Here is a 23,641-nt window from a genome sequence, read left to right as displayed (position 1 = left end):
AATGCTGGTTTGGTGGTTATAAACTCCTTTAGCCTTTTTTTTTTTTTTTTTTCTGGTCTGGGAAGCTCTTTATTTCACCATCTGTTTTGAATGATAGCCTTGCTGGATAGAGTAGTCTTGGTTTCAGATCCTTGTCTTGCATTACCTTGAATACTTCATGCCATTCCCTTCTGGCCTGTAGAGTTTCTGATGAGAAGTCAGCTGACAGCCTTATGGGAGCTCCTTTGTAGGTAACGGATTGCTTTTCTCTAACAGCCTTTAATATTCTCTCTTTGTCTTGAATCTTTGGCATTTTAATTATGAATGTGTCTGGCTGTGGGCCTCTTTGGATTCTTCTTGCTTGAGACTCTCTGTACCTCCTGAACTTGTGTGACTTTTTCCTTGACCAGGTTAGGGAAGTTTTCTGCCATTATTTCTTCAAACAAATTCTCTATCCCTTGCCCTTGCCTTTTCTCTTCCCCTTCTGGCACGCCTGTAATGTGAATATTATGTTTCATGTTGTTCCACAGCTCCCACTGTCCTCCTGTTTTTTAATTGTTTTTTCTTTTTGGATCTTTGAGAGTTTTTTTTTTACCCTGTCTTCTAATTTGCTGATCTGATCCTCAGCTTCCTCTAATCTGCTGTTTATTCCTTCCAATGAATTATTTATTTCTGCTATGTGATTCTCAATTTCCTTCATAGTTTTCATATCTTTCTTCATGCTGTTGAGCATCCTTATAATCAGTATTCTGAACTCTATACCTGTTGGATTGCTTATCTCCATTTCATTTAGCTCTTCTTCTGGAGAGTTATTTTGTTCTTTCATTTGTGGCTTGTTTTTTGTCTTCCCATTTTGGCTGCCTGTTTGGGTTTGTTTCTATATATCAGGTAGGCCTGCGAGGACTCTCAGTCTTTTTGGAGGGTCTCTGGTACAGACCAATGTCAGATGCTGTTTGTGACTGGCCCTGAGTACCCTGTTTGGAGCTATCAGCAATTCTCGGCTTGAGGTCTCCTCTGCTGGGGCTGGGTGCAGTTGGACAGCACCAAGATGCACACCAAAGTCTGTTTTTCCAAGGCCCATGTGCAGAAGCAGATCAGGCAAAGACTCAAAGCACTCTGAGGTCCACCTCTGGCTGGAAGGTGATTAGTCTGATTCTCTTAATGAGCCTCAGGCTGTAGAAACTCCACAGGGTGAGCAGCTGGTTGTTATGTCTCTTAATGGGTCTTAGGCTGTAGAAACTGCTCTGGTAGGGCAAGAGGTTTTCCAGGAGGGTGGGGCAATTCCTTTCCTCCCTAGGCAAAGGAAGCAAAATGTCTGTCTGAGAAAGATTTTCCCTGTAGTATGGGGGAATGACTTGGCACAGGAATCCAGAGGGGTGCCCTCTAAGCTCTATCTCTGGAGCCTACACAACCCTAGATTCTCCTAACATAGTTCCAGTCCACTCTGCCCTCCCTTTGCTGGAGCCCAAGGTGAGTGGCTGCACATGAAACTTTGTGTGTTGGCTTTTTAAGAGGGTGCCTGCAGTTCAGCCCTCTCTCCCTGGCAGACAAGCTCTGCTGCTTTTCACAGCCAGATGTTATGTGGGCACCTTTCTCAGTTCTGGTGCTCTTGGCTGCGAAGCCCAGCCTGGGGTTAGTCCCCAGAGTCCTCAGTGGGAACCCCCCCACAGCTGAGATATCCCTCTGAATCTTCAGCTGCTGCTTGTGGGAGCCCAGCCAGCCCTCTTGTGCCTCCTCACTTCTTACCAGTCTCTATGTGGTCTCAATTTTTCCTCCTTGGTTATATGGGTGCTCTCCAGCTTGTCTTCAGTTGCAGTTGATTATTCAGGACGGTTTTCTATATTTTAGTTGTAATTCCAGTTTGGTCCCAGGGTCCCAGGAGTGTCAGTGTAGCTTCCACTCAGTCTGCTGCCATCTTTAATCTTCTATATCCTTTATTTTAAAGTTTGTTTTTTCTGGTATAAGTATTGCTTCCTTAGCTTTTTTTTTTTTTTTTTTTTTTTAATTTCTATTTTCATGCAGCGTCCTTTACCACCCATCTGTGTCTTTCAGTTTGAAGTGAGTCTCTTATAGGCAGCATTGTAAGGGTCTTGTTTTCTTATCCATTCAGTTACCCTATGTCTTTTGATTGGAGGATTTAATCCATTTACATTTAAAGTAGTTGTTGATAGATATGTATTTATTGCCAGTTTGTTCTTATTTCTTTTCTTCTTCTTAAAGAGGTTGTTTTAACATTTTCTGTAATACTGGTTGGTGGTGATGAACTCCTTTAGCTTTATCTCTGGGAAGCTCTTTATCTATCCTTCTATTCTAACTTATAGCTTTGCTGTGAAGAATAATTTTGGTTGTAGGTGCTTGCTTTTTGTCACTTTGAATGTTTTGTGCCAATCCTTTCTGGCCTGCAAAGTTTTTGTTGAGAAATCAGATTAGTCTTATGGGAGCACCCTTGTAGGTAACTAACTGCTTTTTTTCTTGCTGCTCTTAAGATTCTCTCTTTGTCTTTAACCTTTGGCATTTTAATTATGATGGGCCTTGGTGTGAGCCTCCTTGGGTTTATCTTGTTTGGGACTCTCTGTGCTTCCTGGTCTTGTATGTCTGTTTCCTTCTCCAATTAGGGAATTTTTCTGTCATTATTTCTTCAAATAAGTTTTTAATTCCTTGCTTGCTTTCTTTTCCTTCTGGTACCTCTATGCTACGGATGTTGATACACATGTTGTCATCCCTTAAACTATCCTCATTTTTTGGATTCTTTTTTCTTTTTGCTGTTCTGATTGGGTGCTTTCTGCTACTTTATCTTCCAGATCACTGATTTGATCTTCTACTTCATTTGATCTACTGTTGATTCCCTTTAATGCATTTTTCATTTCAGTTATTGTATTCTTTATTTCCAATGTTTTTTTAATGTTTTATATCTCAGTTTTTATGTTTTTTTGTCTCTTTGTTGAAGTTGTCACTGAGATCATTGACTATTCTTATAACCAGTGTTTTGAACTGTATCTGGTGCACTGCTTATCTCCACTTTGTTTAGTTCTTTTCTGGAATTTTGTTCTGTCCTTTTATTTGGAACATGTTTCTTTGTATCCTCTTTTTGGCTATCTCCCTGTATTTGTTTATATGTATTAGGTAGAGCTGCTACATCTCCCAGTCTTTGTATACAGATTGCCTTATGTAGTAGGTGTCTTGTGGGGTCCAGTGGTACAGTCTCCCTGGTCACCGGGCTGGGTGCTCCAGGTGTGCCCCTTGTGTGGGTTGTGTATACCCTTCTGTTGTTGTTGAGTCTTGATTGCTGTTGGCATGTCAGTGGCAGAGATTGACCCTCAGGCTGACTGGTTATGAGGACTGGCTGTGATTATAGTGGAGGAGCTGTTGTGCAGGAGCTGACCCTACAGAGCAGGATTTGCTTTAGCAGGGCTCTGGTGCTGGCTGAGTCTGCCATTTTTGTGTGTCATTTGTTGAGGTGATTGGGTAGTGCTCTGGTGTGGTCCGAAGCTGGCTACCAGGTGTGTATACATTGTAAAATGATCACCACAATAAGTCTAGTTAACATCTGTCACCTTACATAGTTACCTTACATAATCACCTTACATAGTTAACCAAAATTTTTTCTTGAGATGAGAGCTTTTAAGATCTATTCTCATTGCAACTTTTAAATATGCAGTATTGTTAACTATAGTCACCATGATGTACATTGCATCCTCATGACTTATTTCATAACTGGAAGTTTGTACCTTTTGACCCCTTCACCCATTTGAATGTCATACTTGAGCTAAAGGTATGCTATATGGTCTTTGTTCTTAAGGGTCTTACAGACTAGACTGTGGCACAGGACAGAGTGGTAAGTGCTCTGGGGTCAAGGCTTATTTTTTTTTCCCAAATGGATAATTCAGTTTTTCCAGTACCATTTGTTGAAAAGACTGTATTTTCTTCATTGAATTATTCTGACACTTTTATTGAAACCAATTGTCCATGTATGTGAGGGTCAGTTTCTGAATTCTGTTATATAACTTGGATCTATATGCGGATCCGCTGGTGTTGGTCGTAAGACCTGGCATGGACCCTGGTACATAATAAATATTTTTGGAACAAGTTGTAACTTTTCATAACATATCAGGTAGTCCTTATGTGTTAATATTATTCATTAATTTTATTTATCTTAATCCTTCCAAACAGCCTATGCTTTACTGTGAAACCAAACTGCTTATATATCTAAGTCAGGAAAATTAACTCCAAAGTAAAGTAAGTTATTAAATGGGCACGTTAATTTGAGTTGTCCCAGCCTGAGATAGGGTGTTGTTTGTTTATCTTCATGCTAAGTGTGGAGTAAGTCCTTCTGAGTAAGAATTATTTCTTTTCCAAGCACAATATTGTATATTTGTGAATATAGTGGAAACATCCCTATTCAAATCTAAGATCAAAATCTAATCCTCAGACCCAGTTATAAACTATTTTTTATTATTTACATTATTTCTCCCTTTTATTAGCTTAATAACAATTAGTTGTGATTATTGAAAATTTAATTTTAAAATACCCCAATTCTTCTGTTCTCTTTTCTCTGCACCTTAGCTTCATATTCTATAGCAGATACTTTATTAGGGATATTTTCTTCCTGTTTTCAGTGTAATTTGAACCTCACAAACCCTAAGCTCCAGGGAAAGTGAGTCAGAAGCAGAACCCTGAAGCTTAAGCCATGATCTAATTTTTAAATAAGTCACCTGGTACCTAACACCTCACATTCATCAAGAACCCTTTTGGTATCTGGGCTTGGGGACCATGTAGATTACCAAGTGATTAGTCATCAAGTTATTTTTATAACCATATTCTCCTGTACTGTTTCCTCTGAATCAGGCCATTTGTAGCAGGTATGAGCACTTGGTCATTTCCATAAAAGTAAATCGCAGTGTTTTCTTCAAAGAGAAAACATATCTGGGGGTCATATCTGGCTACTGGGGCTGACCAGTAGCATTTGCTAACATTGTGATAGTTGCTGAGGACTCATGGGGTAATGAAACACATTCTAGAACCAGCCTTGCCCTGCCCAGGGATTCCTCCTCGTTGTAATTGGGGAGTAGTAACTAGTTATGATAGAGTGTGATAAGTACAACAGATCCTGTAGGAGCATAGACTTCTCAGAGGTGAACCAACTTTGCCTTGTGGGGAATGGCTGAGATAAAGCTGAGTTTTAAAAGAAGAGTAAAAAAGGAAGGCCATTTCAGGAACAAGCTGTACAATGAAATCAATGTGTGAGGAGGATGACATCTTTGCAGAACGGCAGGGAGTTCGGTATGGCTTGAGTATCTTTGTACAAGAGCTGAAAGAAATCACTCATGAAAGGCAGAAGCCAAATGTTAGAGACTTATACTCACAGAAGAATTTGTGCTTCATCGTGTGGGTGTTTCTGGTGGCCGGGTGGGGGTGGGATGGGTTTGGAGGAGGAGATGACTGCATTGAAAGGGAGGGATTGTGGCAGATTTTTGTTTTCCAAAGACTACTCTGGCAGTAGCATGGTAGATTGAGAAATTTGGGCCTGGAGGAAGGGGGACCAGTTAGGGAGATACTGCAGTAATTCTAGGAAGAACTGGTGGCAGCCTGATGTGGCAGTGACTATAAATGGGGAGAAGGGTCAGGTGAAAAAGCTGTTTGAGGACAGAAGCTCTTGGGGATTGATTGGTGTTGGGGAGGAGTGAGGAAAAAAGGAGTCAAACGTGATACTGGGTTGTTCACTTGGGTGACTGGCTGGTGTGTGATGCCACTTACTGAGGCAACAACATGCAGAAGTGGCCACGTGTGAGGAGAAACACTGTCGCATTCCATTTGGGCAAGTTTGCATAGAGAGATCTTTGGAATTGCCAAGTGAAGTCCCAAAGGACCCAAATGGACTAGACATAGGGAGAGGTAAGAGCAGGCCAGGGCCAAGGGTTGTCGTCTCTTTTACTTTTTAATAAATTTTTATTTTAGAATAGTTTTAGATTTACAGAAAAGTTATAAAGATAGTACAGAGTTCCCATAAACTTAGCATTGCTTTAGGTCCTGCTTCCACCTCTTCTCTGAGTTTGTGTCATATTGGAATGGGTATCCTTGTTCTAACAAATATTCCTGTACACATGCTTGTGGTTCAGAAATCAAAGCAATATAAAAAGGCATATAGTAAAAACTTACTCCTGCCCCCATCCGTACTGTTCACTCCCACTCCCTACAAATAACTATTTTTATGAGTATCTTGTGTACTGATCCTTCCTTTTTTTCTCTTGTAAATGCAAGCAAGTAATAAGAATACAATCATGTGCTGCTTAGCTACCAAGATACATTCTGAGGAAGGTGTCATTGGGCAATTTCATCGGTGTACGAACATCAAAGTGCATTTACACAGCTAGGTGGGATAGCCTACTACTGTAATTGCAGGTGCTGTACTTTTATGTGACTAGCAGTGCAGTAGGTTTGTTTACACCACATCACCATAAACATGTGAGTAATATATTGTGCTACAACATTCGGATGGCTATGATGTCATTAGGGGACAGGAATTTTCCAGCTCCATTTTAAGTTATGGGACCATCATTGTATATGCAGTCCATTATTGACCAAAATGTTGTTGCACATGACTGTACACATTGTAATGTGTTCCCTCCCTTTCTTATACAAATGTAGTATATTATGGACATTGTTCTGTAGCTTGCTTTTTTGCTGAACAATATACTTTAGAGATCAATATATCTAGAACTACACTGTCTGAGAAGGTAGCTACGGGCCATATGTGGCTACTAAGCACTTGAAATATGGCTGGTGCAAAGAAAAGACAGAATTTTAAATTTTATTTAATTTAAATTTTGATTGTAAAATGGAAGCAGTATAAAATATATTTCCATTAAACTCAACTTTATTGTTTTGGTAGAATGACATTTCACTTTAACCATGGAAAATACAGCATCCGAATTGAGATAACGGTGTGAGTTTAAAATGCACACTAGATTTCAAAGACTTAGTTTACATTCTCTTATGTACTATTTTATTAATGTTTTACATTATTTACATGTTGAAATAATGTTTAGTACATTAAGTTAAATAAAATTTTATCAATTTCTTTTTGTTTTTAAAATATGGCTACTAAAAAATTTAAAATCACATATGTGACTCAAATTATATTTCTACTAGACAGCGCTGATATAGTGCATCCACATTTTTTTACAATTTTATAGTATTCCATTGTATAGAGTACCATATTTTATTTAACTAGTCCACTGTTGATGCATACTTAAGTTGTTTTTAGTCTTCTACCATTAAAAATGCAGAAATGCTTTACCTTGTCCATGCATCACTTCATACATGTTCAGGTTGACCTGTGAAATGAAGTCCCAGTATTGGGGTCGCTGCATTAAAGAGTAAATGTAATTTTGATATTGCCAAATTGCCCTCCATAAAAGCTGTCCCATTTCCACTTTACCAGCAGGGTGCCTGCATGCCAGTTCCCCAGGTACTGCAGTTCTAGACTACATCTACATGGCTTTCAGATAATAATGAACAAGTTTTCTCTTTGCTAATTCCAAGGGAGTTTTAAGAAGAAATCACAAATGGTTTGCCTAACTTCATTTTGTATTAAAAAACACACAAAAACAAACAACCAACTATTGATGATGAAACTCTTAAAATCAACGTTTTAGAATTGACCCATTTTTCTAATGAAAATGTCAAGGAATTAGCCTACACTGTTTTCCTGGGCTATAAATTTCTATGAAAGTTTTATCATATGCAGATTTAGGAAGAGATTTTTGTCAGGGTTCCAGTGGATAAGGGACATTTTCTTTTGTTTTCCATGACTTAGAGATTCCTTGAGTTCCTACAGCAGCCTTCCCCGGCTGGGTGGGCTGACACTGCAGCCTGGGTGGAAAGGCAGTGTGCACGCAGGCTTTACATGCTGTCAGTGTATCAGTTCCCTGGATTCGTTTTACTAAATGCTCAGTGCGTTCTAACTTAACGGGCTGCTTAACTAGGGAAATCTACTGACAACATATTTGGAGCTCATGAGCTGTCATAATCGTTAGAGTCAATTCTATTTACTTTATTAACAAGCTGCAGAACAAGTTCATCTTTCCACAGTTAAGATCCAACTGTTGTCCCTCTTCGAGACTTGCATGCCCTCTACTGCCTTCTTTGCCTTTTTTGTTCTTTTTCAGATTGAAATGGAGAACATTCAGTATCTAAAACCAAATTGCCTCAATCTTTCTGTTTATAGGAATCTGAAAGTAAGATTCTTAGGAAGAGTAATCTCACTTTGTTGTCAGGGATGCGTCAGATAAGTTAGTAAGTTAGTATAATGGAAATACTTGGCTTTTAGGAATGTAAACTTATATTTTGGCAAATCCTAGAGGAAACAGAGTATTTTATAGCCAGTATGACCATGGAAATTTGTTGTCTTTAATAGTTCGTTTTTCAACACGAAAAGATTAAGAAAAGGAATAAAAGGCGAAACTATTCATGTTGATCTTGCAGGAAGAGCACTGGGACACAGGGACTTACTTATCGGGAGGGTCATCCTGGCCGTTGATACTGAGTTATCTCTGCGCATGTTATATATAAATAACCGCACAGCTTTCTGCACTACAGCTACTCTTCACGTCCCTTTTTTCTTTTATTGCTAATTTTGCTTAATTGTTTTGTTTCAGGAAGGGTTTTCACTCATTGGTAGCAAGAACTGGTTGAAGATTGTAAGACGCATGGATTGTCTGTTGTTTGGAACAACGATAAAGGCAAGATACTGTGTGGGCAACTGTTTTTAAGCACGTGAACATACCCTTCTCATTTTCTATTTGCACATGGGGCATGTGGGAGCTTCTCTTTACAGGTGAGATGGTACTGGTATAATACACGTTTAAGAAAGGTTTGCATCATGGGCAGAACATGAAACAAGGGCTGTAGAAGGGCAGAAGCCTAGTTAGTAAGAGGATGTTGTGGACGAGCCAGGACTTTGATGGGTCTCTCTGAGGGAGGTGGGCAGCCATTCTCCATCATCCAAGCACAAACTGAGGGGAGGTGGACTATATCATTGTTTGCCTTACTAGATGTTAAAGTTATGTATTTTTGGCTCTGGCCAGTGTTTGCTCAGTGGTTAGAGTATCGGTCCAGACATGGAGGGGTCCCAGGTTTGATTCCTGGTCAAGGGGTCATACCTGGGTTGCAGGTTCGATCTTCAGCCCTGGTCAGGGCCCATGTGGGAAGCAACCAGTGTCTCTTTCACATCGATGTTTCTCTCTTTCTCCCTCTCTCTCTCTCTTCCTCTCTCCCCTTCTCCCTCCTCCCTTCTACGCTCTCTAAAAATCAATGGAAAAAATACCCTCAAGTAAGGATTAACAAAAAAACAAAAAAAGTTGTGTATTTTGGAGTGCTTCACTGAATGTATGTTTTCATTTTTTTCCCTCCTTAATATTAAAAATTAAATTCCTTTTTTATTTGCTTTCTACCTCTATTAAACATAAAGAATAATCCTCACCAAAGAAACATGTAGATTAATCATTTGGATTGTTTTCTCTCTGAAATAACTATAAAAAAAACAATCTGTTAGCATTCACTAAGTAGATAATATTGAAATTTAGGTGAAAGATCCTAATTTCTAATGGGCTCGGAACTGAAAGTTGGAAGAGGTCTTCAAGAGCATCTAATAGAAAGGACTTACCCTGGGGTCCACAGACCCTCCAAAGGGTCCTTAAAGAATTCAGGGGTCCAGAAACTGCATGGATTTTCACCAACCTCTAATTGAAATTTATCTTTTCCTTCAATTATGAATGTAGGCGTCAGCCCACAGTCGTATTAGACGTTTGCACCAATAGAAATCACAGATATTTGCATATCCCATTATAGTTATTTCAGATATCTGTCATGTCATTTATGCATATCACTACCTCAGAATTATGGTGGTTGTTCATCCTACTGCTAAGATCTTTTTATTGAGCGTGTTGATAAGGAAGCATGCGTATTGTTACTTCACAAATTGGTATATTAATATTGTAATACACCATTTCAGTATAATTGGCTTCCTGTGTGATTAAAAACATTGTTCGAAGAAGTTGGCCCACTGACTTCACCAGATTGCCAAAGCGGTCTGGAGCACATACTCAAAGAATTCATGAACCTCTGGTCTCCTTTTACACATGAGGAAAGTGAATTAAACTTTGGCCAGCAGTTATAACCAACTATCAGAGAACTGGGCTACCCGTTGTTCTTCCGACTCCCAGCCCAGGACTGTGTCATGCTGAATGAATGTATATGTTTTTTAAAAAATTATACCATGCCATATGCCTGATATTTGATTTTTAATTTTTTCCTTAATATATATTATTTAAATTTGTAGCTAATTATAAAGAGCAAAATAAAAATCAGCCATAATTTAACCACTCAAAAATAATCATTAGACTAAAGACAAAAGAAAGCTGGTTATCAGAAGGGAAGGGGAAATTGGGAGAGGTTGAGGAGGGTAAAGGGGGTCGAATATATAGTGACAGGAGGCGATAAGACTTCAGGTGGTGAGCACATGATAGAGTATACCAATGTTGTATTATAAAAGTGTACACATGAAACTTATATAATGTTATCACTAACCAGTATTACCCAAATAAATTTAATTAAAATCATTATTCACATTTTGAAGCTTTTACTAGGTATATATATATTATATCAGCATTCAGATGCATGTGACAGAAAATCCAGGTATAGTGGCCCCCAAAATAAGGGTTTATTTTTTTCACTAAATAAGAAATCCAGAAACAGGTAGTGCTAGCTCGCACTGGCCCAGGTCCACATCTTTGCAATTCCCTTGGCCTCTCCCTTACATTTGCAAAATGGCTGCTGCAGCTCTATTTTATTTCCATTCAAGAAAGACCAGCTTCATCTGTTCATTTTATAGGGAAAGCATAAAGTTTCCTATATTGCTCTCTACCTCCCACAACCCCTAGAAGATGTCTACTTCTGTCTCATGGACCAGAAAGAGCAGTGCAGTGTAGCCATCCCACATGCCAAGGTTAGCAAAATGAGTGTTTGGCTTTTCTAGCCTATGCTCATGACAGCGAAGTGTCTGCCATGTACATCATTTATAAATTTGGAATTATAGCATATAGAGTGCTTTGTGTCCTGTTCTCTTGTCATGTAACATTACATCAGAGACATTATGCCAAGTCATTTCTTAGTCTTTGAAAACACTATTCTTCATGGCTATGTAGCATTTTATTGTTTGGACGTACCATGTTTCAATTAAATAATTCCCAACTTTCCACTGTTATATTTTGATTTTCAGAAGAATTTATTTACAGTGTTCTTGGAATAGAAATCCTAGAAATTTGAACATTTATTTAGTAAACTTTCCCTCCAGATAGTCTGTTGCTACAGCCTAGCAATGTGTAAGAATGCTTGTTTATCCAGATCCTTTCCAATGGGCAGATACAGTTTACATTTAAAAACTCACCTCCAATTCGATGGACCAGAATGAGCATCTTCCTTTAATTTGCATTTATTTGGTAACTAATGAGAATAAACATTTTGTGTTTGTTAGCCATCCATCTCTCTTCTGTGAGTCACCTAATGCTTTTGCCTAATTTTCCTCTTCAGAGTATTTAGATACTATCCATAGAGATTTTACATGTTATATAGAAATATGTATTTATATAATTTGTGTAGCTAAGTAATTTTATTTATAATACTTATGTATATATCATATAATTATAGGTTTTAAGATATTTAAGGTTTGGAACCTTTTGCCTGTTGTAATTATGAGTGGTACTCTTTATCTCAAAGACATTTCTAGCTGATTGGATTCTTTCTGTAATTGATTTAAATTTAGCTTCCTTACTAAACTTTTTTTAACTGGTAACTTGTATTAATTTATTAATTTCTAGGGAAATAGTTTTATAATCTGCAGTGATAATTTTCTTTCCAGTAGTTTGTACTTATTATTTTTATCACCAACACTGGAGTTACATGGTTATGGTGCTGTCCTTGACGTCTTGCTGACCCGAATGGGCAGACGCATTTGGATATTCTTTACCATGTAAGGGAGACAGAGTCTTTCAGTTATAGTTTATTCACTGATACTTTCATCAGGATTGTATATTAAATTTTATCAAAAACTTTTTGACACCTATCAAGATATGGGGGTTTTTTCTTTGATTTATTGACTTTACATATTAATATTGGACCAACAGATTCTTCTTTTTGCCTTAGCTGGCAAAACATATGTTTGGTGTTTCTTACCTTGGCTAACTTTAGTTAACCAGGTATTATGTAACAAACACCATTATTTAAATTAACAAATGGAAGAAGTATTTCAAAATAAATTTTTCATTCCTTTAACAGCAATTTAATATAACACAAATCCTGTGGTAATAAAGATTATATTTCTTTTCTCTCTGGCTGAAATAAGTAGACTGTATAAATTCTGCCTACTTGTACTTCCTTTTGTCCAGGAATTCTGATCAAAATGGTCTCAGAGGGAAGGCAGGGTGGGTGGATGGGAAGAGATTAACCAAAGAATTTATATACATAACCCATGGGCACAGATGATAGTGTGGTGAAGGCCTGGGGAGGGGGCAGGGGTGGAGTGGAGGGATCAATGGGGGAAAAAGGGGGATATCTGTAATACTTGCAACAATAAAGATGTTTAAAAAAAAGGTCCTAGCGAATTGGTTAACAGTTGACACATAATTCCCTTTCTTTTTTTCCGTTGATTTTTAGAGGGAGTGGAGGGGGGGGGAGAGGAAAACAACAGAAAACATCAGTGTGACAGAGACACATTGATGGGGAGAACCTGTAACCCAGGTACATGCCCTTGACAAGGAATGGAACTGATGACTTTCGGTGCACAGGCTGACGCTCTAACCACTGAACCACACCATCCAGGGCCATAATTACCTTTCTGAAGGGACTTTATTTCAAAGAAGTAAACCCAAACCATTTTCCTCTTTACTTCTCATCCCAGTAACTCACTGAAGAATTTTTTAATGATTTTGTCTGGCCTAGGCTTTGGTTTCAAAGCACAGGATCAAAGAAAATGCTGAGGTCCTTTCTCTGGTTAAGTCCTTTTTCTATCCCCTCCCCTCTCAATTAGAGGAATTCAATACTCAAGGTGAGGAAAACTGCTCCAGTTGGGGTCCTAGTGGTGATGGGAAACTTCTTACAGATGTGAGTGATCTAAAACCAGCAGGAAAAGCCAGCGGGTTTGTGGTCTCTGTGGCCCCCTACTACGTGGTGCTAACAAGGCCCTGCGTCTTCCACGTGACCCTGTAATGTCAGCTGTGGAGCCTGGGGCTTCACAGTCTCCGTGCAGAGTCAGGGTTTAGGGGAAGCCTTTCTTGTGAGAACATGAAGACAGTGTGAAGAGACAAGCACTTATCCTTAACTTCCATTTCCTCAAGGAGTCTGTGTAAAAGAGGATTCCTATTAGCTGTAATAACTTGAAATTAAGTGTTTTAAAGTAGGGTGGGAACAATTTAACATGTAAAGTGCCACTTAATATAGTAATTTTATAGGAGCTAGTCTCCTTGGGGGATAGAAACTGAGACTACATTTGGGGCAGTTCATGGCTGTTAGTATACACATGAAAACTTCCCATTTCACAGCAAGTGAATTTTGACTTTTCATTACGGCATAAAAATAAATCTCATCAAGATTTTCAACCCAGGAAGCCTTTTTGTTAACCCAGTGGCAGGTGAGGATGTGGGTGGGGATGTAACTCATTTTCAGATTTTTCCCGAGGTGTGCCTTGGGTCCCCATGCATTGAAGCGGTAGTTATGGCTGCAGATGATAAACTCATTCTACCTGAGAATTTTACAGAAAGAAACATGGAGCGAGGCTTTCGTCGGGCGTCACACATACAGCCTCCTGTCATTTCCGGGAACTACATCCCAGGGAAGCCCTGACTATGCGAACCCATTCTCAGGAACACTCACATGTAGATACCACTAGACTAACACAGTGGGTCTGAGATTTTTGCCCTGTTTATACACTTACTGATTGTCTGTTTCTTACATAGTTTTTCATCTAGGTATGAGGTGTAATGCTTAATGTTATTGCTTCTCAAAAGGTTATGTAATTACAGAATCATAATAGAAATGGCTAATATAAAGGTACTTCATATAGAGTCTAAACCAGGGTGAGTTGGAAACAGCTAATTAATTATAAACAAGAAATCATCTCAATTTCACAAAAGATGATGTGTAGTGTTACCCAAAATGGAATGTGTAGTTGTCTTATCAGCCCTCTTCCCTTGGTCGGGGAAGTTAGCTTCCAGGGATTCTTGGTAATTTGGGGATTATTCATCCAAGAGAAAAGTGACCAAAGAAGTGAGAGCACTGACGAAAGTAGTAGTACAAATGGCCATAGTGTAAGAAGAATATTCACCCTCGTTGTAATCAAAGGAATGATTTCCAAGATAAAGATCTATGTTAACCTAATAGGTTAAAAAAATTAAAAAGAATACTAATCTCTGGTGTTGGAGAGCGCAGGAAGGTGGGCACAAAGCCTCTCGGGGGTAACCGGTACTGTCTTGCCCCAGGCAGTTTGGCACAAGGCACCCAAATACACAGATCCTTTCATTGGGCATGTATGTACGAAGGTGTGCGTGTAAGAGTGCTTATCAAAGCTGCGGTTATGATAGGAAAAAAGGCAGGAAATAAAATGTTTGTCAGTAGGGGGTCAGTTAAAGCAATACTCGTTAGCCATTAAAAGTAATGAAATACTTCTATTTTTATACTTATTGTGAAATAATTAGGTTACAGAAGAGTAGTGTAAAATATGTTAATATACAACCTATATGTATTATAATATACAGTTTATAAACTTATGTATGTGTGTGTGTGTTCTAATATATTATACCCTAATATAATTTAGGGTAAATGCTTCCTTAGCCGCACCTCTTCCCCTCCAAGCAAACGGAAGCACTCACTAGAAGGCCCTGCAATGAATGAAAGTGATATGACAGGGGTCACTTAGAATATATTAGAATGTTTCCTTTTCATATTTTTTTCATTGTTGGCGGGGGTAATTGTAGTGGATTACTTTTATACTTAGGGGGAAAAATTAAATGAATTAAAAAATGAAGAGAACCCAACAATAGTCGTAAAGGGGTAGCAGTGTCTGTTCTAAATGTGACACCTGACCACGGCTCACCTATGCCAAGAGTTTCTGTAACCTAAATACAGGCCTTTGCTTGATGGCTTCATCTAAACCTTTCAATAGTGGAATTGTGAAGAGGAGAATCGGGGTTTTGCTTACAGGAACTTGCAGAATTTGGCTGATTATGGGTAGATGCATGTTCCAGTTAGCAGTGTGACTTAGGGATTTAATGAATGCAGAGTGCTGTCACTGCTAAGTTAGCACCTGAGTTTCTTCCCGGAGGAAGCTGAGGAAAAGTTCACAGCACTTGCGATCCCACTGGGATGGCTTTTGTGTAAGTTGACTTCTCTAAACTAGGCAGAGTATTAGTCGAGAGAAGAGGAAACTACTTCTCTTAAAATAATGGGTTTATTGTGATTGTTATAATTTAGTTTTTAAACTCACAATCAAAATAAATCTGTTGAAAGATTCAAAAATTTTTAATTGCATCTTTTCCAAATTTGCTGATTTGCCAATGAATGTAACTCATACAGCAAATTAAAGGCAACATGTGTGGTTTGTGTGGTAGTCTGGCCTCTTTAAAGATAAAGGACACTACAGACCACGAACATGACATACATTAGCTTTTAGCATCAGCCTGTCCCATTCCCTAGTCTTTTTCAGATTCACTGACTTGTTTAATGTGGCATATACCTGGTTTGCTCTTTTATATGCTCAGTATAAAAACTTTTTGTTGAGACAGAAATATGCTGTATTATCTTCACTGATTTGTTGTGTTTTGTTTAAAATATTACAAATGTCCCTTTTTCTCCCCAGTGACCCATTCCACCCCGTCCCACCCTCCTCCCCAGTCCCTCTCCCCCCCATTGTCCGTGTCCTTGGGTTGTGCATATGTGCGTATAAATTCTTTGGTTAATCTCTTCCCTTCCACCCACCCACCCTCCTCCATCCCTCTGACATTCGTCAGTCTGATCTATGCTTCCATGTCATTGAATCTATTCTGTTCATCAGTTTATTAAGTTCTTTAGATTCCACGTATAAGTGAGATCATGTGATGTTTGTCTTTCTCTGCCTGGCTTATTTCACTTAGCATAATATTCTCCAGGTCCATCCATACTGTCCCAAAGGGTACGAGATCCTTCTTTACAGCTGCGTAGTATCCCATGGTGTAAATGTCCCACAGCTTTTTTATCCACTCATCTACTGATGGGCGCTTGGGCTCTTTCCAGATCTTAGCTATCATAAACTGCTGCTATGAACATCGGGGTGTGTATGTTCTTTCTGATTCTTCACTGATTTTTTTACTTCAGGAATTAAAAGCTATGTAATCTTTATTCCAAAGTAAGACAAGACATTGATCTTTTACTGCAGTCAGTATGGTCACCTTCCTGATCTGTATGATATGGGCTTTTCCATTTTCACCAATACTGGTCCCTGAAGGAAATAAATTTTAGTTAAGAGGAACAGCTCCCAAAAGTGGGAAGAAAACTGATTAAATGCTTTTCTATACCCACATCGACAATCTAGGGTGAATGCTCCCTTACCTGTACTTCTTCCAAGCAAGGGTCATTTACAGTAACTTTCGATTTGTCAAACAGAACAAGAGTCGCATGTTCCGGGTACAGTTTAGTGGAGAGTCCAAGCAGCAGGCGCTGGAGCACTGCAGCAGCTGTGTGCAGAGCCTGGCCCAGTATGTAACTGTCCAGGCGCCCGATGGGAACAGCTGGGATCCTGGCCCACTGAGGGCAGGTGGGAGCCGAGGGAAGGACTGTGTGCCGAGCAGCCCGCTGCAGCACGGAGTAAGTAGGCCAGTGCGTTGGCTGTACAAGAAACCTGACCAGGTCATGCTGTCTGGGGGCCAGAATGACAGTGGAATTTGTCAGGTCCATCAGGTATATAGGTTAAAAAATATCTAATGTTGAATGACTTAAATTGAAGGTTGATTTTCATTGTAGTTCCCTATAATCCTAGCAGTTAGACTGAGAGAGGGTCCCAGCTGAATTCTGGATGTCGCTCTGAAACATTGGTAATCAAAGTGTGGTCCATGGACCCCTCCCTTGGGCCTTTTTGGGGATCCACAAAGTCCAAATTATTTTTGTAATAATATTAAGACATTATTTGCCTTTTCACTTTGTCAATATTTGCATTAATGGGACAAAAGTATTGTTAGCAAAACTGTTGTCACCTTAGCACAAATCTACATTCTCTCCCATCACAGGCAGTAAGAACACATATAGACGGGTGCATTCTGAAGCACAACACTGTTTTAAGGGACAGCACTTGTGTGATTGTGCTGGGGTAAACTAGCCTTTCTTCAGGTGTTCATCATTGCTGGATATTTGGTGGAGATTTTCTCAAAAATGAATACATTGAGTCTATCATTTCAGGAAAATTGATAGGATTTATCAACAATGATAAAATAAGCTTTTCAGGTGAAAATTCGAGTCTTGGATAACTTGTATTAGCCATTTGAGGTTCACAGCTCCTAACCCAGACTTTTTTGCTGCTGCTATTAATGGGATTTCTCTTTATTATTATTTTTAATCTTTACCTGAGGATATTTTCTCTATTGCTTTTCAGAGAGAGTGGAGGAGGGGGAGAGAGAGAGAGAGAACATCAATGTGAGAGACACATCGATTGGTTGCCTCTCACACGTGCCCCAACTGGGGCCAGGAATCGAGCCTGCAACCCAGGTACATGCCCTTGACCTGAATTGAACCTGAGACCCCTCAGTCCACAGGCCGACGCTCTAACTACTGAGAAAACCTGCTATGACTGGGATTTCTTTTTATAATTGCATGACAAAATGTTTCAACATTTGGAAGATCTGTATAGTTCAGGGAACCAGTATTTTCCAAATTATCAAATGTATATGGTGCTAAAAAAATCATGCATGGGAAAAAGATCTATTCAAAGTGCAGGACAGGCCAGTGGGTTTTAGTATATCAGAGTTCATTGCAGTGTTTTCAGACTGTGTTGCAGCCTTTAAGAAACTATCATTGTTTCCCGGCCGGGCGTGGCTCAGTGGTTAAGTGTCAACCTAGGATCCAGGCGATCAGGGTTCGATTACCGGTCAGGGCACATGCCCGGGTTGTGGGCTCGATCAATGACTCTCTCATCATTGATGTTTCTATCTCTCTCTCCCTCTCCTCTCCTCTCTCTGAAATCAATAAAGATATAAAAAAAAAAAAAAGTTTAAAACGAAACTATCATTGTTGAGTTTGGGTGTCATACTAAAGAATGTCCACAATTATCTGAAAAGGCTATTTTAAAATATTTCTGCCACCCGGCCGGGTGTGGCTCAGGAGTTGAGCACTGACCTAGGATCCAGGCGATCAGGGTTCGTTTCCCGGTCAGGGCACATGTCAGGGTTGCGGGCTAGGCAGCCGATCAATGACTCTCTCATCATTGATGTTTCTCTCTCTCCCTCTCCCCCTCCTTTCCTCCCTCTGAAATCAATAAAAATATATTTTTAAAAAAATAAAATTTCTGCCTTTCCCATCTACATAGTCTTTTTTTTAAGCACATGCTTGTGTAGTTTGCTAAGTCAGATTTTTGGTGGTGTAGAATTCTTTCTCTTCATTTGTTTCTGCGTGATCTTTTTTATGACGTCGTCAATGCTAAAACTGCTTTTCTCACCAACCCTGGACCTAGTTTCAAACATTATGCCTCATCAGCTCCTGCTGTTTTTTTAAGAATCCCCTCGCTACAAGTGGGATGGAGTAGTTTGTTATAAGGTACTTTATTGCGTATGATCCCTTGCCCTTTAAATAGGTTTCCTTTTGCTGTGTTTCATTGATCAGTCTTAGCTTCAGATTATAGTAACCAGTACATAGGGTACAAAACTGGAACCAAACAGGGCCCCAGCACTTGGGAACTAAGTCTGGAATGCCTTATAAAAGTAATGAAGACAAATCAGGCTACACAATTATCTAAATATAAAGCGTAACTGTAACGTGCAGTAACAGATGCAGGCTGGGCTGTGAGCTCCAGCAGCAGGAGGCGGCTCCAGGGCTTGGATTTTTAAAGGCTGGTCCAAATATCTAGGTAGAAACATCCCCTAAGGTGGCTGGAACCATTTCATGTCTTTTCTCAGTTCTGTTCAGGGACCTCTGAGCTGTAGTTTGGTGTTCTGAACAGATGACAGAGTACGAAGTTGTGCAAAGACTGTAGGTTTTGAAACCAAAATGAATCTAGGTTTGAATCATGGCCCGATTAGTGGCTGCATGATCCGACCTCATGCAAGTCACTGAACTTCATCTGTAAAATCTGTACAGATTTGAAATGCTGTATCTATAAAAAGCACCTAGTGTAATGCCTGGCCAGAATCTAAATAACACCTATTATCACTATTATTGCCAGTACTGTCCCCTTTCAGATCTGCCTTCCTCTGTAAATGAACACATTAGCATCCTGATCAGTTAGCAAGGGTCAGTACTGAGTCAACAGGGTCGTGATAAGACAGAGTGTCAGCTGCAGAGAAAACAAGAGAAAGCCATGGGTAGCCATGGGTCGGTTCACCACAGTGCAGACCTTGTGAAGCACTGCCTAGATCCCAGTCATCACAGTGACAAAGCAGGCCTAGCTGCTGCTGTGCAGGCTGGTATCCTGCTCCCTTTCTCTGAATCCATCTACTGTGCACAGAACCTTCCATTTCTGCGTTTGGATGGACCATCTGTCTAACCCTGGAGCCACCCCACTAGCCTGTTACTTCAGTCGCATTTGACTATTCAGTGTTTGTGGCATATGGCTTTTGGTTGATGGCTTTCCCAGTTGTTTGAAGAACATGATGTGAGCTGAATTGTCATGTATGCTAGGAAAATATCAAATATCAGAGCTAAGAAACACTAGGCAATAGAGCCTGACTTTTGTTTTTACAGATGAGGAAAATGAAGAGAGAAACAGGGCTTGCCTAAGGATGGACGCCTGCTTCATTGAGTCTCTTCCCTTTTCATTTTGATTTTTGTGATCTTGACTAGTTTTCTATTTGTTCTTTCCTTCCTCTCCATTCCCCCAGTTTTTGATGCTTCCAGATCTACTTTTCTGCTAACACCTAATGACTAGCAACAGTCAGCTCCCATATAGGACAGGAAACACAATCTGGCACCTCTGCCTTCTGGTAGCCAGGACATGCTGGTGACAGGCAGCAGTACCTTCCAGAGAGGTCCTTGGTTTCTCCCTATGACACCACCAGCTCACACCTGAGGTGGGAGCACCTGTCTGGAGGTGAGCACTGCAGCAGCCACAGGATCCAGAGCCAGACCTACCGACCTCAGGGCTGGGAGGTTGGAGTGGTGAGGCTCTCACACATCCAGTGCTGTTAGGTGGAAGCAGCCCTCACAGCCTTTATGCCTCCAGCCTCCTTCTCTACCTTGTTCATTGTATTTGCCTGGAACATGTCCCCGGTGTGCTGAGAACCCCGCACATCACAGCCTCCTTACAAATGGCACGTTCAGGAGCATTCCTGCGCTTCAGGCCTGGCACCCCCTCCAGTTCACTCCCTCCACTTTGAGCCTGAAGTCCTATGTTTGCCTCCTTTGCCTCCGGCCCAGCAATTCCTGGGCTGTGTTCTAATCAGTTTCAGGGTAAGGTTCCCACTGGGCTGTGTTCCTGAGGGCTGGACCTCTACTTTGTTCTTTGTGGCTCCCTTCCCTTTATCACCAGGTGTCTAAGAACCCATTCCCTCAGAATGTCTAAAATGATTTTTTTTTTTAAACCCAGTTTTATTTTAAAAAAACACACACATATTGTTATCTTGGAGTCATAGTGTTTCTTTTCCTGCTTTGCTTTTCTACTTGAGTAATAATTCTTAGGTGATACGTCACAATAATCTGAAGCTGGGCAACATCTACTGCCCTCCAGTACCAGCCTGTGGCCCTGGGTCCCAGAGCAGGCTTCTGTAGACAGAACACAGTGGTGTCAGACAGAAGGCAGCAATAAGAGCCTGTGAGACAGAGGAACCCTGGGCACAGGGCAGGAGCTCCAATTTAAACTCTGTGCATAGTTCTACTGTGGTAAATCAAGTAACAGCCCAGCTGGAATCAGGACAGACTACACCAACAGTGACTTTTCCTGATACTTTTTCTCTGAACATGAATGCATGTGTTTCCACTTCTTCAATGGCCTGTGGTGTTTAAGATTATGTTCAGCTAACTGGCAGTTGTCTCATTACAGTCGCACCAGAAGGTGGAGCAGCAACAGTGTGCACCGGCCATCACAAGTGCTCCAGGAGGAAGGGCCTCAGTGGCCCGGTTAGCTCAGGTATTTATTTCCATGTTCAGTTTTCTTGTCACGAAAAAGTGATTCTGAGAATTTGTATCCCTCTGTTCACGCTCTTGTTCTAGAATAGTAACCTGAAATGTACTATAGAAGAGGCTACAGACAGAGCCAGGCCATTTTCATCGAACTACCTAGTTGTGAGAGTAGCATGATGACACATACTGAAGAGCTGTTCTCCTAAGGAAACAGAAGAGTAGTGTATAGTGTTAGCCTTGAAATGTGTGATAAAGAATTACCACTTTCCCAAAAGAAGAATAAGGGAAGAACTTCGGGAACTGTTCTAAGACAAATATCAATATGAATTTGGAGTTAAGATCATTGATGGTTTCTGTACGGGCAAATTTTCAGTGCTAGGATCTCAGCTAGGATGTGTGGAAACGCAGGAGGATTCAACTGTTCCCACACACTTCCCTTTCCCTTTGCAGTTCGCATTACCACAGTCCTAAACCTGTTCCTTGGGTCTCAGTACCTGGTGTGTGCTCTGCTGGGAGCTCCTGACGACTGTCTGCTCACTGCGGTCCAGCTGCGCTCCCCAGCAGGCTCTCAGGCCAACAGCTTACACTTTCCACAGAATTCTACGTGGAATATTCAAGGATGTCAAATTCATCCTTGTCAATATTCAAGGATGAATTTTCTTTTTAATGTACCAATCTGTTCTGAAAGTGGTATAAAAAAGAAAATATGAAGAAAATATGGGTTTTTTTTTTCACCTGCTTACCCCTAATTCAAAATAAATGGCAACCACAGAATAAAAAACTTCCTCAGCAACTATGACAGGAAAATGCAAAAGCCTCTTTGTCCGGCAGTAGGGCAGACTTCATAGTGCCCAGTTTGTAGCCTCATATTTGCATTGGGGTTAAAGGTTAATTGAATCAAAGTGGCTAAGGATGGTAGAGGCACAAAAAAACATGGAACAAGGCAGGGTGTGATGTCCTTTTTCAGGAAATGTCAGCTGCCATAAAAGAAGTAACCTTATCCCAGTTTATTTACATAGTAGAGAAGAACCATGTACAAACTAGAAAAAGCACCACAGTGGGAGTTCAGATATGCTACTTGTTTGCTCTAACCTTCTAGACAAGTCTAAGAATGTAAGTTGGTATAACTTTTTGGAAAGCAATCTAGCAATATAGATCAAATTCGATGTCATATCTATGACCTATAATTCTATTTCTGCTACACCAACATACATGTAAGGGTGCTGTTCACAGTGTTGCTTATAGCGACAAAATTGGAAACAACATAAATGTTCACTGATAGGATACCGAGTGGTTAAAGTGTGAAATAACCATGGATGCGACAAAAATGCAGTCAATAGAAGTGACGGGTGTGTGTGTGTGTATATATCCCTATCGATTGACTTGGAAAGATAATCATAGTACATTCAATTTTTTAAAACAAAAGCATCATGTATGACTTGATTTCTGTAGTAAATGCACACACACAATAGGCTTGGAAGAAGGTGAACTCTAACGCTAACAGTGGCTCTTACAGGAGAGCAGGGCTCCATGTTACTTTCATTGTTTTTCTTCCCACCATTAGGGAGAGTCTGAAAAGCTGGCTTCAATTTAGAAAAGTAAATTTCTATTATAGTTTCTATACTATGAGAAGTGTCAGTTGATGCATACACACCAAACCTTCCCATCAATAGGAAAGGTATAAAAACCACCTACTTAACAGAATTCGTGTGAGGAGTAAATGAGACGTAGGTGGACCACAGAGCTGGTGCCCATTGCCATCAGGTCAGTGCTGCCATTTCTTCTAAACTGCTAAGCACGTTTCAACTTAAGCAAGTTTAAATTGAACTGCCCTAATTTAAATATTGGTAACTTATTCAACTGGTTTTAAAACACAAGTTACCAAAGATGGCACACAAATGGAAAACAGGCATGTAAAAAAAATGCTCAACATTATACTACTTCATTTATCAGACTAAGGTGTGGAGAATATAGATCAGCAGTTGTTGGGGGGTGGTTAATGGTCTGACAAAGAAAGGTAGGTAGCACGAAGGAGTTTTCGGGGGGGGGGGGATGGAAATGTTCTGTGTCATGATTGCGCTCATGGTATATATGTCTTTCTATATTTGTCAACCTTATGGACAAGACCAGAAAAAGACATGGGTCCTTTGGATGGTCACTTTGTGGCTGCTCTTTATTACACATGAACTGCTCACACCCATTCCCTCAGCTGACGAACTAGCTAGTGGATGGCATTCATTCACTGATAGGTTTCTTATCAGTCCACATAAGGTTATCAGCACAGTATTCTTTATTAAAGCAGGCTCTTAACTTTTCA

The 23,641-nt window shown here is 40.1% G+C and overlaps 1 protein-coding gene across 3 annotated transcripts in view; it reads left to right on the top strand.

Annotated features, from left to right (window-relative positions):
* REC114 (REC114 meiotic recombination protein) overlaps nucleotides 1-23,641 on the top strand; it is a 130,786-nt gene that overhangs the window by 106,721 nt on the left and 424 nt on the right. The window contains exons 3-5 of one of the 3 annotated variants that reach the window (XM_016201609.2): nucleotides 8,637-8,720; nucleotides 16,669-16,869; nucleotides 21,245-21,331. In XM_016201609.2, coding sequence (XP_016057095.2) covers nucleotides 8,637-8,720; nucleotides 16,669-16,869; nucleotides 21,245-21,331 — 372 coding nt within the window. Of the gene's footprint in view, nucleotides 1-8,636; nucleotides 8,733-16,668; nucleotides 16,882-21,244; nucleotides 21,332-23,641 lie in introns of all 3 variants that reach the window. The other 2 variants (XM_087824427.1, XM_087824434.1) reach the window with 2 other exon arrangements.

Source organism: Miniopterus natalensis, chromosome 1, assembly GCF_054644295.1.
Source record: "Miniopterus natalensis isolate mMinNat1 chromosome 1, mMinNat1.hap1, whole genome shotgun sequence".
Taxonomy (NCBI): domain Eukaryota; kingdom Metazoa; phylum Chordata; class Mammalia; order Chiroptera; family Miniopteridae; genus Miniopterus; species Miniopterus natalensis.
This window is presented reverse-complemented; position numbering and strand designations above follow the sequence as displayed.